This window comes from Thunnus thynnus, chromosome 16, assembly GCF_963924715.1.
Source record: "Thunnus thynnus chromosome 16, fThuThy2.1, whole genome shotgun sequence".
NCBI lineage: Eukaryota > Metazoa > Chordata > Actinopteri > Scombriformes > Scombridae > Thunnus > Thunnus thynnus.
Window position 1 is genome coordinate 24,816,619 of NC_089532.1, and position 19,375 is coordinate 24,835,993.

Below are 19,375 nucleotides of genomic sequence, written 5' to 3' on the forward strand. Positions count from 1 at the left end.
GACAGCAAGAGGGGAAGGGCACTCCATTAGCTACTTTGTACTTTGTGTGAAGGCACAGTAGGCCAACACTTTCAGTTCAGAGGGATGAGTGCCAAAAATGTTATTAGTATGTAATCCAAGGCACATAAAATAATGAGTGTCTGTGAGATGTTGCAAGAAGTGAAAACACAGAAGAGCCAGTTTGGTTCATAGGAATTAATCAATATTTTATATTCTTTTGTAGCAAAATGTTTTCACACATAAACAGTTTTTTTTCTTGTTTTTGTCCTAGAACCTCAGGTGAGAATCATGACTATGTGGAGTCAAGTACACACTTAAATTGTATTCTTAGTTAGCAGAGTGAAAGGGAATGTTACATGATGCCAAAAGTAGAGATAGCATGCTAAAGGGCCAATTCACCCAAATGACAAAAAATACATATTTTCTCATTCATTTCTAGTGGTATCAAGCCATGCAGATAGTTCAATTGTATTTGCCCATGCTTTGTGATGCCCATCTTTAAGATTTCTGCCCCAACTCCAATTCAGTAGAGGTGAATGGAATTTTGTTTATGCTGGTCTACGCATTGAAACATTAGAATAACAAATTGAACAGCTTTTTTTCTTACAAGAAACAATCTCTCTGTCACTCTGGATAATCCAAAGACTTTGCTGTGGACAGTTTTTAGTGTAAATATTTTCTGTCAAATAATTTGTCAGAACTGTAGTAATGATTTATTTTAGTTTGTAATTGCACAATAATTTGCCTACAGAAAAAAATTCACATTTTTGCATGTTCAGCTAAGCACTGACCTAAACATTGTTTTGGTCACACTATCAATTCATTGGAAAGAAATAATTAGAAGGGTACCAATAAAACAATGTCTCCATTTCCCATACTGTATGTTCTCAGAAATGATGGGAACTGTAGAAAAAAACTTCTGACAGTATGTTTTCTTGATTTTGTGGATGCCTCCATCTCCACTGTAGGAGTGGATGATAAGGATGAAATCCTCTCTTATGTATTTATTCATATTGATAGGCACTGTGATATGGTAATGTTGTAGCATCAGTGATGTCAGTTTTTGGTCTACCCATTAAATTTAATTATGGTCATGTTGGACGATTCCACATTTCATGATTTACATCAAATGCCAGCATTCAAAAGTAAGGGTGTGGAAGTCAGGGTGGTGAATTGGCACATCAAATCCAACGTTAATGCGGGGCCTAACATTAACACAGTTTACTTTCCACAAATACAATCTTATCCTAACCTTTACCATACCATAGTTGCCATATTGTAGGTATTTTTAAAAGTTGGCATTGGATGTGGGGGAGGGCTGGGACAAAAAATTCGGGGGAGACGGTAGCAACACAGACCTTTTCTCTTTTAAGGACAAGGAAGTCAGGGATATGCTGTAAAGTCCATATGAGGTGCATGCCATTGAGTCCGCATCCAAAAATCAGCACAATCTGAGTAGTTTTGCAAGAGTTACAGTAGAAAAACAGATTTTTCACTAGATAAGTAAAAGATACAAAATGGAAATGTTTTCTGTTTTTAAGGTAATGTTTATTAGTTGAAGATTGTAATTGTATATCATCTGTTAGACCTCTCTGTAGACTAAGTATCAATGAAGGTTTAATTTATCATGCAAGCCTATTTTTGGTGCTAGTCAGGGTAAAGTTGATAGGGATGGAAGTAACATGGTGTTACTTTTGTCCTGCTATTATTAAAGATGTATTTCTTTGCTCTTTATGTTTGCAGGAAATGCCCAGAGTTAGTGTGAGGAAGGCCAACAGAGGTCTCATCAGTCCAGATGTGACTTGAAAACAAATAACAAACACACACACACACACACAACCACACACATACACGCACACACACACACACACACACACACACACACACAAAAACAAAAAACAATGAATAATAATGTTTGTGCACCATCCATTGTTCAAGGCTACTTTGTATTATTTTTAATGTAGGCTGATGTTCTGAACAAGTAACTGAATGAAAATGCCCTTGATCAGTTTTATTATTTGATTACCTTTGTGTCTATACAACTGATATTAATAGGTTAATGGTAAAAGAAAAAGTTCTCTCGAATAACTTGCCTTGAGTGAAGCCTTACTGCTCCATTTATTCAATTGATTATCTTTGCTTCGACTGTTCTTGCTGTTAATAAAAAAGAGAGGACTACGCATAAATTGGAGATGGAGCGCACATGATTGGTAAGGATTTGTGATGGTTGAAACAACATCTTACATCTTAAATTCCAACCCAATGTTATTCATAAGAGAAAATGGTGATTATGCACTAAGGTGAGTTTGACGCAATGGACCAATTTCATACAATAGCGACATTTAACATGATAAATTGATTTGAGAGTAACATGGGCATTTGCTTAGAGGACTAACTGAAGCATTAATGAGCATTATATGCCAGAAATATTAAGTACTTACTTGTTTTGTGGTTGATTTATCCAACTGTTACTTTTGTTCTATGCTTGTGTTTCTTTTGTCCCAACAGAGAGGGGCGAAAGTAACAATGCGCAACATCAATTTCCGATCTGATTGCGTCAGACTAATTTATCCAAAATAAAATTAAAAAACTGTTTGTATTGGTAGAGGACATGTATGTGGCTCACAATAAAATATTGTTACTCTAAATATATGCATCTTTATGCAAAGAGGGAATTACAAAAAAGTTGTAATTTCGTCCCAGCCTTCCCCTAATCTAAGGTTTTGCAGAATCGTCCATATCAGTGTTCTCTTGTGGCCAATATGTTGCACATTGATGCAGAAATCATATAAAAATCCCATACTATCATAAAGGAGTCCTGTTCATTGATTTGCAGTATTACCCACAATGTCTAATACATCCAGAGATGTTAAAAGGCATAGTTACCATGACAAACACAGTAGGGCAAATCTCTGACGTTTGTCTCATGTCTCATTTATCGTTATATTGCCAAACCCTACCCTATTGTATTGTGGAGGCAGGAATCAAATCGAAGTATATCTCAAAACCTGGGTAATAAAACAAAGACTATCTACACAGCTACATACCGGTACATTAAGTCAGAAAATGTTTTTTTCTATAATTTGGGTGAACTGACCCTTTAACAACAGGCAGCCCTTCACTTGCCTTGTGTGGTTTCATATAAAATCCCATTTCAGTCAGTCAACTAACAATGACCAAGTTGGTACACCACAGTAAAGCACCTTCTCACTGTTTGCTTCACATGAAAATAAAAGTACTACTGCACGATTTCCCCCCCTTTACATTCTCACCCAGTTATTGTACAAAAAAATGCCAATATACAGAACGGTACACCTAGGGAAGAAAACAATAAAAAATGATGAACAACCCACATCTTGAAATACAACTGAGACCCACAGGATATTGAGAAAGGCATTAAAATGTGCAGGGATGTCTTGGTTAGGCATTAATCTGAATAGCCACTAATTCAAAGTATCTTACTGCAATGTACAGCCCTGTATGAAAGAGAATGAAAGATAAATGGTTCCTCCGCTGAATCAATTCAAATAATACATAAACCAACAAAGGTCCTGTATCACGTAATCTGGTGAAATAGACTTCCAGAGAGAGTTTTCAGCTGTTTGGCCCTTAATAAATTATCTATCTCCTCTTTTTCTGCACTAAACGTCCTCTCCCAAGCAGCATAATGACCTTTACCAGGCTAATGAATGCCGATTTGGACTCATTTCACCATTTAACCTGGCTAAATGAGTAATTGTCATACTGTCTTGTTTGTGTTGCCTAAAGAGAATTACAGCTGAATAATACATCCAGCTGTGGGCTCAAGCAAATGATTAAGTGGGCTTGATGGATTTCAAAGACTATTCACGTCTGGCCACTATAATATGTGCTGATAACATCTGAAACCACACCCTGAGGCAAACATTCTGTTTACATCAATGGCCTTTTAGCCTCCAGGGACCACTGTCACCAGCATTAACCAATGGGTAGAGTATCAAAGCACTCAAAAGGACATTTTGTCACAGCAGGATTTCAACCTGAGCTGGAAATATACTGAATTTGATCAAGTGGATACTTAATTATTTGAAGTATTTTGCAAACAAGTAAGAAACTTTGTGTTTTGAGCAGTTTGTGATACATCTTGTGTATTTGGGCTTTGTTGTATTTCCATTAATTTTCTTATATAAATAACCTCATATGATACATAACCTGAGGTAGAAATACAAGACTGGCTTGTTGCGTTTCAGTGTCACTGATATCTAGAGCATAGGTCCACATGGTACATACTGTTATTTAAAAATGAGCTGTGTTGTCTATTTGTGACTGACTGAAATGTGACTGAAAATACTGTTGAATGATGTGAAATGGCTCTATGAAAGGGGGTAGCTTGTGTGTGTGTATATGTGTGTGCTTTTGATCCTCACTGACAACCTCATTAAAGAGCTGCGCCTCTACCTGCTGATGAATCACCTCAAATAATAAATAGTAAAAATGATAGAAAACCCAGATGAAAATAAAAATGACTTTGTTTTAATTTTCCATTCTTCTATTCCTGTAGTCCTTCTCTCTACTCTTGAAGTAGTCCCATTTCATGCTGAGGGTCCAAGACATTGTGATGTACATCCAGTTCACCGCAGTCAAGGCAAATCCTCTTGGCATTCAATTCTTTTGATAAAGATGTAGTAAATCCACTTTGAATTTCTCATCTATCTTTTCTGTTTTTCTCTCTCATGTGCCGTGTGTATAGGGAGTTATTCCATACAGGCCATTTCTGCACAATCCATGATTCTGTGTCATTTTGAAATGCAAACAATTTTTGTCAAGAGAGTTGAGATCATAGCCAGGAATCTATCGATTTGAGTGTCTTTTCTCACATAATTACTTAGACAGTATTCACATGGATGAACTTCATGCAATACCCAAAGGCAGATTCCCTATGGAACATCCCACCTTCTGCACTCCTGTTTCTTTAGTTCCTGATATAGATTTATTGTTTAGCCATGGACATCACAGTTACCCTAATTGCACTCAAACTGTGCTTTCCATTACCCACTCAGAGCTCTCAAAAGTGGGCTTTTCGTCCTCGCTGTCATCATACTGCAGCAGCATGCCATTAACAGACAGACTGCGCTTAGTCCAGATATTACTGATCCTGCGAGGGTAGTTGCTGCGACACTGTGTGGTCCCCACATGACCCATGTCAAATGAATGGCTCCTCTTGGGTTTACCCTCCTGGGGCATCCCTAGGAGACGTCCCAGCATGGTGGTGGACTCAGCCCTTCCAAGCAGAGGTTCTTTGTCGGACAGGGGTGCCATTGCCACTGTCATCATAGCATTGGGAGTGGTAGAAGGGCCAGAGGCCCCTTGGTGGTCCCTTGAGACCCCTCGCAGCTCCAATGACGTGAAGGCCCCTAAAAGGTGGTCCAGGTTTGGCCGTGCTTTGGCACCGTGCCTCCTGAACTTGCTGCTGGGCAAGGTGCTGCATTCACTGCTCTGCATGCTGTAGCGATCACCAGCCCCTCTTCCTGTTTGGCTGTCTAATGAGTTAGAGGAGGATGAGGATGAAGAGAGGCTGCTCTGGAGGGATCCACACTTGAACTCTACCATTTCCTCACGCATGACCACCACTGTGGATTTGACCTGTGGTGGGGCTCCGTTGAACCTGTTCAACCCCCCATTGGTCTGTGAGTATGTATTGCTCACAGTGGGTAATTTATTAGTCTGGATGCCACTGGTCACCTTGTAGCGCACCATGAGGATGATGATGAATACGAGCAACGTGGCCACGATGATGCCACCAATGACCAAGATCATGGTGCCACCTAGGAAGCCACTGTGAAGAGACTGACACTGTGGATAGTCCTCCGTGGTGATGAACTGGACACAGCCGACAATGTTGGTGGCAGTGAGGGTGGTGGCAGTGTCATCCCAGATGGCCAACACGCACAGGTCATACTGCATCCCTGGGACAAGATTTGTGACTACGAAAGCCCGGTTATTCATGGGAATCATCCTACAAACAGAGAGAGACTGCGTTAAAAATACAAAGTTTTGCTATGGCAGTTCAAGACAAGGGTAGAGAACTTTTGTGTTAAAAGCAACACTGGCTTAGTCTGTTACGCTGGGGCAGATCAAAGGAATAGCAAAAATGAAGCATGCTAAGTAGCTATTCATATGCACAGTAAATCAGAAAGATTACTTAATTGGTCCCGGTATATACAATACGATATACTTTATTGTCCCTGTAGGGAATTTTGTCTTGGACTGAAATGCTGCACACATGACACATGACATATAGCTGCCTCCATAGTTGTAATAATTAAAAAAAAACAACATATAAATCAAGCAACACATACTGCAGCACATCACAACCACAAAGTACACATATTACACGATTATTGATAAGAATGAGCAACATATTTCACAACCCTTCTCATCATATCACGAATCTATTGCACAACCATGCAGCCTGATCAACATTATTTAAAAATGTAATTGAGGTAGGCACAAATCAGTTTTTAAAACAGTTGAGTATACACTGGGGTAGTCTGTATTGTCCGCCTGAGGGTAGGCGCTCATACTCGGTGTGGAGAATATGACATGGATCAGACACTACTCTCTGTGCTTGCCTGAGAACAGACTGCTCATATATTGACTAGGGGGACTGGTGTTCATTCCACCCCATAACCTTCAAGGCAGTCTGTACCGGACAAGCAAGCTTACATTTTAACTGTACAGAGAGATTGCCATACCATGCTGACATACCATACCTGACTATGCTCTCTAATAAAATAATCCTTTGGTCCACCCCATACACCCTGAGTCTGTGTAAAAAAATATAATCTCTGCTGTAAACAAGAACACAAACTTTCAATATGGGCCATCCAGCCGAAGGTGTTTTCCAGGTGAATGCCAAGGTACTTGTAGGAGCAGACTTGATTGATTGGCTCATCATGTATGACCACTGGACTATGATCCCCCACTGACCTAGTGTCCAGTACCATCTCCTCAGTTTTTCTCACATTTAAAATGAGATGGTTGGCATCACACCACTGCACAAAATTCTCTATTTCAGTGAAATGGGCTGAAGGACTTATGTCTTTGTGCAGTAGGCTGAGGGTAGTAGTGTCATCTGAAAATTTTAGAATGTGGTTCCTAGGGTCGCTGCTTGTAAACTCATTTGTGTATAATGTGAACAGAACTGGTGAGCTAACACAACTCTGTGGGGTACCTGTCCCATTTGATATGCATGAAACAATAGTAATGAGGTAAGTATTCAATGGCCAATGAATATTGTTTTTGCTCAATGTAATTTCTTGTACATTTCATTTAACATGCATTAAGTTGTTTCAAACCACTCGGTTATTATTCCAGATGTTTAAATATGACTGATTAAGTAGGCCTCGCTGCTTTTGACTGAAATTGAAAGTCAATGCTGCAGGATGTTAATATCCCAAGATGTACTGCCAATAAATTAAATGCTGTAGGAACTGCAGTTTGTTTTGTGTACAGAGCCAGCAATAGAAGCTTTTATCCATCAAACCCATCTGTCTAGAATATAGATCGCAAAGAGACGTTTCATTAGTAAACACTGGGGTTGTCACATTATGGCATGATGAGATTTAAATACCCCTGAGAATATTTAAACACTTCTTTCCTTATGGTTATATCAGAGGCTCTCTTTCAACTGCTATAGACATCAATTGGACAAGGCACGATGTGATTTTGCTTGTCTTCCTTCGCTTCAGCACCTTGTGTATGACTTCCAGTGCAGTTTCTTGCAGTGCTTGACTCGTCGAATGTGCTGCCATTACACTTTGAATGTTTACACAGGGTGATGTGTAAATTCTGTTTGAATTAAATCAATGTTGTCACTGTTGTAGCTTTTGTTGACATGTACTGTAAGTGTAATTAACTCTACTGACCACATCTTATCACATTAAACTTGAACATCATTGAGATGTCAAACTTAAGTGGACAATTTGCACATTTTCTTCTGTATGCACATCCCAGTATTACTAGGAATTAAGTCCATATTGAACAACTTGGAACCTCATGATTTTTAACCATCGGACCTAAAGATCGGGGTTTTGGATGTGCGTGTAGTGTTCGCCTTTTTATTAATCATAACCATGATCTTTACTACTAACCAGGTGTTTTAGTTGCCTAAACTTAACCATAGTTTATTTGCCATAGCCATGACCTGTCCCTGACCATAGATATTGTAGAGAGCGAGAACTTTTCATGAGAATTGTCCAAAAATCATTATTTTTGTCTAGCAAAAGGGTTTTGTATGCATCACTTATCCTTTGATTGAACATGGTCATTTTTTAGAGAACCTTCACTGAGCAGTAATCCACTAAATGCAAATCAGTGCTTCTCAACCAGGGGTCTTACATCCCAGCTGGTACCTCTGCAGTACCCAAGGGGTACATGGAAAGTGGACTAGCTCAGCTAACTTGAAAAGATGATTATAAAATATAGATTTCAACACACATGTATTTGGGAGGACAACATCTATAACACTTGAATAACACATGCTGTGATCCAGAGTGCCTGAAACGTATTCAGTAAGCAAGCAGAGAAGTTGAAATAGAAAGCTTAAAGTAATGGATAAATGGTTGAAACTTTATAGTTTCTGCCTCTCCCACTGGTAGTAGTAGAACTGCAAACTTGACCAAACCCACTGAAAAACAAGAGACCAGCAAAAGCATGAAAAATTCTTGTATGTTTCATATGATTAAGTAGTTGTAATAATTTTAGAAAACAGATAGTGTTGAATAGTTATAGTTTAAAATCTAATCAAATGAACACATTTGGAACATAGCGTGTGTTGTTGATGAAGGGGCTTGAGCTTATCAGACAGGGCTGTGGGGGAAGATCTGACAAAAATGTTGGGAACCACCGCTTTATATATCATAAAGCATGAAGTAACAATCAATGGCTCTTACATACTGTATACCACATGGGTATAAAATGGCTCTTGAGGACTAATAACCATATTGTTATGGTTATCTATAAATAGATTCCTCAATCACCCATCACTTGTTGGCTCGCTGTTCGCCTACAGTACATGCATCCATAGCTTTGATCCCTCCACTACAGAGCCCAGACACCAGTGGGGCTGCAGTCCATTATTCATCCTTAACTGCCTTTTTCCATAACCAGGAAGAAGCTGCGTTGCCTCACGTGTTTGAGACAACTCATGCAATCTTTCTCCTCCCCCACGTGGCTCTTATTGATTTTTAATCATGCCATTGCTTGACTACAGGCAGTGCCCTGGGAAACTGTGTCGGCCAACTAAAGAAGCACAATAGGTGTGCATGTGCAAGCAATGAGTGATATCAATATTAATTCAAAAACAGGAGTTGGCCTCTCTGTGCACGTTATCTTTTCCTTCCAGCTTCTAATTTGTCTTCTGACATGCAAAATAATTGCATAGCCTTTATTATATAACAGTACATAAATTGATTTCTTTAGGTCATTTTTCTACTGTATATAAACCTCATTCTTAGTAGACAATAGTGTAGAAAGAGGTTTAAAGCATTACATCAGATGACAAGGACAAATTCAAAATTTAATACTTTAAAATTTATGGCCAGAATCAGAATTCAAAACAAATAAATGTATATGTTGTAGTGAATGTTATTAATGATTCTTGACTGAAACTAACATCAAGAATGCCATTAAAATAATAATTTTTTAAAGACATTATTTAGCCGTTGAAATTCAACAACTGAGGAAAAGATGCAGTTTACAAAGGCCACATTAGCGTTATGTTTGCAATTTTTTTAGACATTAGTGAAAATTCATAAAGCCTTTTACTAGAAGTGTGGATGCGTATTCCAATCTGTCTGTGACTGAGGGAAAAAATATATTGAAAATTCATATTGTTCTCTTTTCTCTGGCATGACAAACTGGCAGAGTGTGCAAGCAAGAAAATCAGATAAACACCTTATTATTGAATTTGCAGGGATGGTGAGTTGCATTCACAGTGTTTGAACAAAGTAATATCTTTCTTCAATACTGTGTACATTTCTAATCTCATATACCCAGCTAATAACCAGCCTTTTGCCTTCACATATTCTGTCAATTATATTTCATTAAAAGGCTCTTGCTGGAATGCACAGTACAGGTAAATTGTGTAGGGCTATGGGACAGAATACATTATCTGATGAGGTGTTGCTAAAGGGATTCACCATCAATTATCACTATTTGTGGAAGCATGTAGCTGACACAAAAAAAGACTATAACTGCTATCCACAATAGGCAATTTTACCAATTTTCACGCTATTCTGATGCCGTAAACATACTGAGGGTAGTCATTCTCTGGAGGGCTCCGTAAATGTGTTTAAGTATGTTGAAGCCACTGGAGCCCAAGGGGATACTGAATTCCGAGATATTCAATGTAGTTGTGTAAAAGAGCATAACATAATGTATATGGCAAATGTGGAAAAATGTCTAAGAGCTGTAAGATACATTGTATCCTATGGAATTGCATCCAGGACTTATAAAAACTGAACTATTTATTTGCTCTTTTCTAGCTCAATTATTTTTGCTGAATGTCACTACTTTCCCTGTCTCATTTGACATAGGAAATTGATTTCACAGAGCCCAAAGATCTCCAGACCAGCAAAGAGCAGCAAAGAGCTGCAGTCTCCAAGCTTATACTTTATGGATTTGAGCAGCTTAAGAAGGATACATTAAAATGGAAGTCTATAATCCCTTTTTTTGTTGGATTTCTAATTAATGGTTCAGGGCAAGGATTTCACTATGAGTTTCACTTTTCTTAAAAATGTGCATTTGCTTCTCTCTCTCTTTTTTTGTGAAAGCAGCATCCTCGCTGATTGTCAGTTTAAGGGAAAAATCTCAAGAAGGATTAAGGGAAATTAATGTCGATCTCTGCGTAACATTTCAAAGAAACTGACTGTCTCAAGTGTGTACCCTGCAAACAATTAGCCATTGACTCAAGAAGCCGAGCTGAATAAGTTAAAGATTATACCTCAAGCTTAATTTACACTTTTGACCAGAAAGGTTCCAACTCCTACTTGGATGTAATCTAGTTTCATGAACTTTCATGAACTCTTACCTGTAAATGAGGACTTCGTCCTCAGAGCAATTGTACTGAAGTTGATACATTTTGATCTTTGAAGTTGATTTACTAACAGTCCACTTGACCAGAGCTGAGACAGCGGTCACTTCTGATACAGATACCACCTTCTCTGGCAGAGCTTTAGTCTCCCCCTTACTGATCTTGGTAGAGCTAGTTATGTCAGAAAGCCCAGACTTGGACTGTGTGGTACGGTTTGTACCATTGCTCAGGTGGGGGAGTTGAATAATTGACAGTTCTATGGAGGCTGTGGACTCCCCAGCAGCATTGGCAGCTATGCAGGTAAAGGTACCGTAATCCTTGGAAGTTGTGACTGTAATGTCCAGGGTGCCATTTTCGTATACTGTCGCTCTGGAGGAATTGCTGATCAAACGGTCATCAGGAGCAACCCAGTGCACGGATGGCATTGGATCACCAACTGCTTTGCAGCGCAGGCTAGCTGTTTGGCCTTCCAGCACTAGCAACTTGTGCGTATGTTGCGTGATCAGGGGAGGCTCACAAACAAACTCCTCCTCACGAACAGACCAAAAGTAGCGCCCTTTTAAACTTGCAGGGGAAGCGCAGGTTTCCATATCATCCTCACGCTCCAGCCTTCGAAGCCAAAGCACTTCACAGTTGCAGTGCAATGGGTTTCCGCCAAAGCTTAGAGACAGCAGAGGTGCATATGGAGTGCTCATCACAACACTGCTTTGGGAACGTGCAAAGATAGGGTCTGGTGGGAGCTTCTGCAGGCGGTTGGAGGTGAGGTCCAAACGAGCCAGTTTATCCAGATCTGTAAAAGTCCCCTCAGCAATGAAGGAGATGAGGTTATGATCCAGACTCATTTGATGGAGGTTGACCATCTTGCGGATGGCTTCCCAAGGCACACTGCGCAAGTTGTTATATGACAAATCCAGGTCCTCCAGTGTCAGCAACAGGTCATCAAAGGCTGCTTCGGAGATCCGACTCAGCTGATTGTTGTTGAGGATGAGATGCTGGAGGTTGACCAGACCTCGGAGGTCATCCGGTCCCAGCTCAGTCAACCTGTTACTGTCGAGGTGCAGGGATCTCAGGGTCTCCAGGTCAATGAAAGAGAAAGGCTGGATGGTGCCAATGGTGTTGCGGGACAAAGTGAGATCCACCAAGCCCGTCATGTTGGCAAAATCCTGAGTGGTGACCTTGAGGATGAAGTTGCCACCCAGCCGGAGCTCCACAGTTCGCCGGTCGATGTCCAGTGGGACGAAGAGCAGGCCTTTGGAGGGGCACAGAGTCCCCAGAGACTCTGACAGATTCTGGCAGACACAGTATTTGGGACATGCATGGACCATCGTAACTGCGGTTCCCAGAAGCAGGAGACTGATGACCACTTTGTCCATGTTAGTTCATACAAAGGGGACCTGCAAAAACAAAAGAGAAACAAGGATAAGTTTAAATTTGGCAAATATCTGGTTGCACATAGCTGCATGATGACTTTAGTGTTGTGTTAGTCAAATAATACATTGAATAAGATAATCCTCACATCCAAAGACAATTTCACAAACTCCATCTTTTTCACAATAAATAAATGAATAACTAATAGCTGCAGCTGTGTATGTGTAGAAGCACCAATTAACACAGGTCAGATAAAAATCCACCATGGTCCTTAGACCATGTAGGAAAAAATTGCTCACTTGATGAGCTGGTCTGATTATCATCCTTGAGGATTTTTCACATTAATATTCTCCATTATAACATTCATATGCATGTATTTTGCAATGCAAAGAAGGTGTGAGAAATCACACGAGGATTGTCTGAATGAAGCTCAGGATTAAACAGCGCTAAGAAGCTATTTTTAATGACGCACATGCTTATAAGCTGTCATTACAGATATACTTGCATGCATGCAGTGTAAAGTGGTTCAGGTGTATGGCACATGTATGTATACGGAGTAAGCAATGGATTCATTAGCATACTAGGCCATTTTGCCAATGTAATTGTGAGAGAGGTACAGGATTAAAGTGACTTCGATATGTATTTACACTGTCTGTTCCTCTTTCTGTATCACTTTGTATATCTTTATCCTTTTGTCCAATTTGTTTCCTTCCCCCATCTTGTCTGCACAGTTTTGGCAAAAGATAACGCAGTGTAGAAAAATATTCCACAAGCCGCAGGTGTTAGACTTGGCAGACCTGGCTGACGAATACAGCATGCTTCTGTGAACGTCTTAACAGCCCTCACACCTGGCTGACTCCTCAAAATTGATGGCCACACTTGGCTTCATCCAGCGAGCTTTTAAATCCCTCAGACATTTGTATCATTAATTCCTAATACACTCAAAACCTAAAAATCAATTTCAATCATCTTTTTTTTTTTTTTTTTTTTTTACACCAGCAACATTTATTAATGGCAAACTCTGCCTGCTTGTCTGCAGCTTTCACTAGAACCATGGGGAGGGACAGTTGTAATGTTTTAATGTTAACCATATGTTAGTGCTATCATTCATTATTATTTATAAGTGTGAGATGCTGGTTGCAGAATGAGGACTCCTTATCTTCGACTACCCTGCAACGCCCCTTCATGTGCAAACTCTGCTTTTCAATAACTCATAATTACAAAAGGCAATAACCCCTCTCCTTTCCGATACCAGTTTGTAATTATATCATGAAGTGCTGCTGCATCTGGACTGTGTGTTACACAGAGATAATTAGAATGAAATGGCAGGGAAAAGAAAGTGATTCATGGAGACTCTGCAATAATCATTAAAACTGAAGAAATAAATAAATAACAGTGGAGAAACTGACATTTTTACTAACATTATGTTTATAAAATTTATGATGGGAACAAATGCTACTGTACATATTGATATTGTTAATAAAAAAGTTTCAGCCAAATACAACAATAACAACATCAAACGACAACCCAAAATAAAAGCTATCTAAACCAAATTAAAATTAGACAGTTTTTTGTACTTTGAACAAAAATATGGGAACTATTGATGTAAGCACATAAACAAATCATAGAGCAAGTACTTTGTAGATATACAGTACCCAAGGAGTTATTTGCCTTTTGAGGTCTTCTAAAGTTTTGGCCAAATAAATATAAATTACAATAATACTGCAAATATTGTGCATATTTTACAACATACAACAACAACAAATCATCACATATTTGCCCAACCCTGCATTTTTCGGAGATGTGCTGTCAGCTTTTATGATGGGCAACTGGCTGGCAGGCATCTGACTACATAGCAAACAAATGTCAATACAGAGTTGTCTTTCCCTTTTTTCAACAAGCAAATTCAACTGTGATTGCAATTAAAGCCTTCCGTCCCTTTACAACATTCAATACTTGGGATAACCACTTTGCGCTGCTAAGTTTGTCTTCCACTCAGAAATTGGAAGCTAGCAAGCTAGGCTAACTAGCTTTCACTCAGAAAAAGTAGTTTATATAAAGCTGATTGACACTGATTCCCACTGGACATGACTTTTTGTTAATGTTAATTGCTGATTCATTGTTATGTTCCTGCAGACTCAGTGCTGTGCTGGAGAACACTAAAGCAAAATATATAACATTTAAATGTCCTCTCTTTAGTAAGTACAATTTTGACCAAATAAGTACCAAGTAAGCCAAAATAAACACCAATGAATGACAGATTTCTTCTCAAAATGTATTTTCATTTCAGTTTAAACTGCAACCCTACCTTGATACCACAGATAATTTGGGCCCTTTTCTCTCAGCTGTCACATGTTTCTGAGCAGGTCATTATATTTGAATTCGATAAGCACTGCAGAAAACTGTGGGAAACTGTGAAAAAGGTGTGTATTTTATCCAAATAATTGCAAATGTGATGCACATTGTTCTGAACCTCTCAGCACTCTGCAGCTAATCCCCTCAAGGTCTCATGGTGAGAGCTGTCAGTGATGACAGACAGTTTCTCTCATGGGCTCATTTTAATGGACAGCATCTAAAAATTCCAACTGAAAAGACCTTCAAACCCTAAAAAACTGCCTTTTTTGTTTTCATTTGATCTTCCCACTCCCAAAAGGTGGTAATTGTGGTGGGTAAGCATTTTCAAAAACTGGGGGAAAAAACAAATTTACAGAAATGCAAACAGTGCTGGCTGGAAGCAGTTGAAAAGTTGATTAGTTCAGTATGATTTCCAGTCTTTCAACAGCTTCCCCGTCAAGTGTCTGTACAGAGGTATTATGGTTACTAAGCGGAAAAAACAGGCTGAAGAGAGGCAGAGGTGAGCAAGAATTAGGATAGGTTCAGTCACAAAGTAATAAAAACCATTGATGATGATCTATTTACTCATAGCCTTTACTGAACCTGCGACATAGCGCATTGGAGGTTATAACATATGGAACTGTGACATTCATTATTAATCTATTTGAATGATTGTGACTGTGTGGCTTCTAGTAATTACTGTGGAAAATACATCAAAGTTACTGTGCTTTTTATTTAATTTACAGCATTTTACGCATAAATACAGCTTATATACACTGTTTATAAAATGTATTGTATATTGAATGTCATAAGGCTTACCTTTGACTTACTTGTGTTATCAGTGCAACCCTAACCCTAACCCTAAGGAGAGATTATCCAATCAAAGCTTAGCAACTGTAACTAGGCAACTTCAGGCCTGTCAAGCTTTGGATGTTAAAGTGGTGTGCAACATCTTCAAGAGTTTTTCTTTTTTTTTTTTATCATCTTTCCAAAACCAAAAACACAACAACCAAATTTGAAGCCAACAATAGTTATATCAACATAGTGTAATTTCAAAAGCCAGAGAGCACATCATTAAATAATGTTACATTATTTTGTGAGGTTACAGGTTAAGTCAGAAAAAGACTTGCTGGTAGTCCTGCTGGTCCTGCTGGCAATTACCAGTTTGGTAATTGCCATTGCATGAGCCGCTCCTGGAGGATATATATCAGAGTTTGGGCTAGCATTAGCAGCTCTATCCTGCTCTTTATTGGATTTGTGGAATTTTACACTCCAGCAACTCAAGCCAAACTGAAATATTTTTCACGTTTTCCAAACCCATGTCTCAGTCCGCATCCTAAAAGCCTTCTCAGGGGTGATGTTGGAACTAAATAACTAATAGGATTAACTGGCTCTACCCTGCTCCTTTATTTCCATGTCCTCACATGAATCATCAAATGATGAGGATGCTGACTTTTTTTGTGGGACATGTAGCTTTAGTCTCTGTCTTTCAGCATGACATCATAGCCATCAACAACAACCCAACAAGTACATTTTCAAGACCATTTCACACGGTTCTCCTTTTAAAGTTAGCTGTTGTCATTCATTTCAGCTGACAAAATTTACAGTTGCTGGGTAGAAATGAGAAGCTGTTTTTTCACCTCTGTGTGATATCCACTGTTGTTTCAAAAATGACTATGAATTTTGATGGTATATCAGCCACCATTATCACTGTGAACTGCATATATAAGAATGGAAGGCTTGACAGGAAACAGTAAATAATAGGGGGCAAGGCTTAGTGAACAGTCAATGGGTGAGGATCTCAGAGAAAGCATCTGACATGATTCAATACTATTAATTTCCATGTGAACACAGAGTAGCTACTGTTTGCACATTTATTCATTTGAACTCTTTCACTTACTTCTGCATTAATTATGTACTGCTGAATAACAGAGTAAACCTTGAAAAAACTGCAAATGAACAAACTCAGCATCAACTAGAATGTGTTTTTTCTTGATTTCGGTGACAACTATGTTCATATGCATTCTTTGCTTTAGTGTTTTGTACTTCACTGTGCAGAAACTGGCCCAAGGCAGTCAGTGTAGACCGCAAATTGTTATATTTCCTCAGCCTTTGTGTACTATAAAATAAAATGTACTGTTAATGCTTCTGTGAATATAAAAGAACATCTTCCTCAGCAGAATAGTATTTTTTGAGAGAAAAAGAAAATATCACATTAGGTGTTTGTGGAAGCAAATATAAAAAAGCTTTTAAGAACTGGCCAAAGGTTGAATCACTAGTCATGGTATTTCTATCAATCAGAGATGCAATGGTATCAATCAAATGGCAGTATAGAAAGGATGGAACTGTCATTTATTGATATTACTGTACATACTGTATCTGTGGATTATTAAAGAACACTTCAAAAAACTGAAAAGTCAAGCTTTTCATTTTCTCTAGCAGATATAGTGTCTTATTCAGCAAGGATGACAGTAATAATTAGATTTTTGATTGCAGGTTTCATCAAATATTAGAGGTCAAGTTCACTTTTTTCATTATAAATTGTGGAGTCACTCACGGTTGATTCGCACCTGCTAGAGTAAGTACTGTACATATATTAAAACGAAGCCTGCAGTCATTTTAACATCCACAGTTACTTGAATGAATTAGTAATGCGAGCGTAGAGGAAAAAGGTCATAAGTAATAAAAGCTATTCATTTCTTTAAAAGCTTTATGATATGGAATCATATCACACCATTAAGAAGGTCTTAGAGTGACAACGACCACTCAACATTGTAGGCATTACTGGAGTTCCTGACTTTACTTTCACACATCAATCTCCACTTGCAGTTTTTACACATCTCATTTCTGTATAATAAGTCCATATTATACACAGTAGAATGGAGAAACTCTAGATGATGACAGTGATCAATTTTTCATTGTCCAGTTCCTGAAAAGTAACATGTATTTATGGAACTGATTTCCTGTCAGTAGCAAGAGAGTAGGCATATCTTACTGCTGATGGTCATTGATTGGTCAACTGTTCTGTTGAGTCGAAGAGTGAGTATGTCAAGTCAGCCGGCTCAGTGGACTCTGAATAGATATCCACTGACTCTGAACCAGTATGAAGAATACCCTGAAAAAACTGGGGAGTTCCGAGCCATGCATGGTATACTGCCAAATCATTTTTATTAAAATTTTCATGTTGACTTTTAAGGCTTAAATGAGCGTTTTCAAAAAATGTTATGCAGAGGAGTACCATAACTGCAGAGTTTACCACCTGACATAATGCAGCTGCTGCACAGTAAGACTAAAACTGCCCATTCACTGTTGCTTGAAAATGCTCAGTGTTTCAGATGAGATGGAACCTCTTAAGGTCTATTCTGTCTGACAAAGACTGACTGATTGTTGATGTAAAAAAGTGTGTGAATTTTTCCTTAATCTTAAACAAGTAGAAGCTTTCTATCATGGCCAAGATTTATATTTAACCATAGGTGTGTTTTGCTAGTAAGAGTTTGTTGTACAAGGATAACCTTCAGGTGAACATGCCTGCACAGCTGTGTTGCCATCTGTCAGACAAAAATCCACATGTACTACAGGTAGTGTAAGCCCTGAGGAGGAGGAGGACAGTCATTCTGATGAATTCATCATCCCTTGGAACCAAGAAACCTTTTATCAATCAGTCCAGTGCTTTAATGTGAAAATGCTTGTGGACCTCTGCATATTATTCTGGTCTCACTCTATGTTTTGCAAATATCTTTTGCCTATCTTGCATCCTTTCCACTGATCAAAATCACAAAACGCGGCTGCAACAGTGAGGACAGTCCCAATCCTCCTAAATGAGATCTTTCTTACTGAATTTTGGCCTTTTTGGCTCAGTGATATTTGTAGTTGTCAGTTGTGTGCAGTGGCATAATCTTCCAACACACACACAAGAGGAGGAGTGAAATGCTGCCTTTTAAACAACAGTGAGTGAGCAGTGAGTAGAAAGAGCCGGACTCACCAACATTACATCTCTCCTTCTCCTGCTACACTTTGATAAAACATGTCACGGGATGACAGCTTGGGCAACCTGAGTATGTTGTGTACAATCCATTGATGTCATGTTGCATCATCTGCGTGTGCTGACGTTCAAAGTTGCGACAACACCTTATCTCTCACTGCCATTTGGAGCAGCCAGCACGTACAAAGTTGCCTCATGCAGCTTTAAACTGACAAACTAACAGTTCTTTTTCCTTTATATGAATCACCTACAATCTGGCATCTTTAGGGGAAAATAAATACGCAAATAAATATTAGTGGGAAATTGCTCACAGGATTTAGCCTATAAGCTGAATGTTGCCAACATAGAAAAATGACAAAAAGATGAAGATTATCAGACTGGAAGATGGTAGCAGCACATCATGGCTGAAACCTGCTTCTGTGGGTGATAACCAAAGTAATATTTCTGGCTCTAACTTAGAGAACAGCAACAGCCAGCTATTGAGGATTACATCAACCAGCTGTGAGCTCATCTTCTTGGTACCTTTCCTAACAAGCTTCTCAGAAAAGGCTCCATGAAATAGATGCAGACTGTTATCAGTCTTGAACGTATAGAATAACTCTCTACAGGTGTGCCAG

The 19,375-nt window shown here is 38.9% G+C and overlaps 1 protein-coding gene across 1 annotated transcript; it reads right to left on the bottom strand.

The window, feature by feature from the left end:
• Nucleotides 1-206: 206 nt before the first annotated feature.
• On the bottom strand, nucleotides 207-12,447 carry LOC137200068 (leucine-rich repeat and fibronectin type-III domain-containing protein 2). The gene is made up of 2 exons (XM_067614748.1): nucleotides 11,072-12,447; nucleotides 207-5,995 (listed from the first exon to the last, which is right to left on the bottom strand). Exons 1-2 carry the CDS (start codon nucleotides 12,445-12,447, stop codon nucleotides 5,011-5,013), a joined length of 2,361 nt encoding a protein of 786 aa, XP_067470849.1. The 3' UTR covers nucleotides 207-5,010.
• Between the last annotated feature and the right edge of the window lie 6,928 nt (nucleotides 12,448-19,375).

Excerpts from the sequence above, each read along its gene's own strand:
- LOC137200068 (XM_067614748.1), bottom strand. The coding sequence starts at position 12,447 with ATGGACAAAGTGGTCATCAGTCTCCTGCTTCTGGGAACCGCAGTTACG. Across the intron at positions 5,996-11,071 it reads GACGAAGTCCTCATTTACAG|GATGATTCCCATGAATAACC; the intron begins GTAAGAGTTCAT and ends CTCTGTTTGTAG.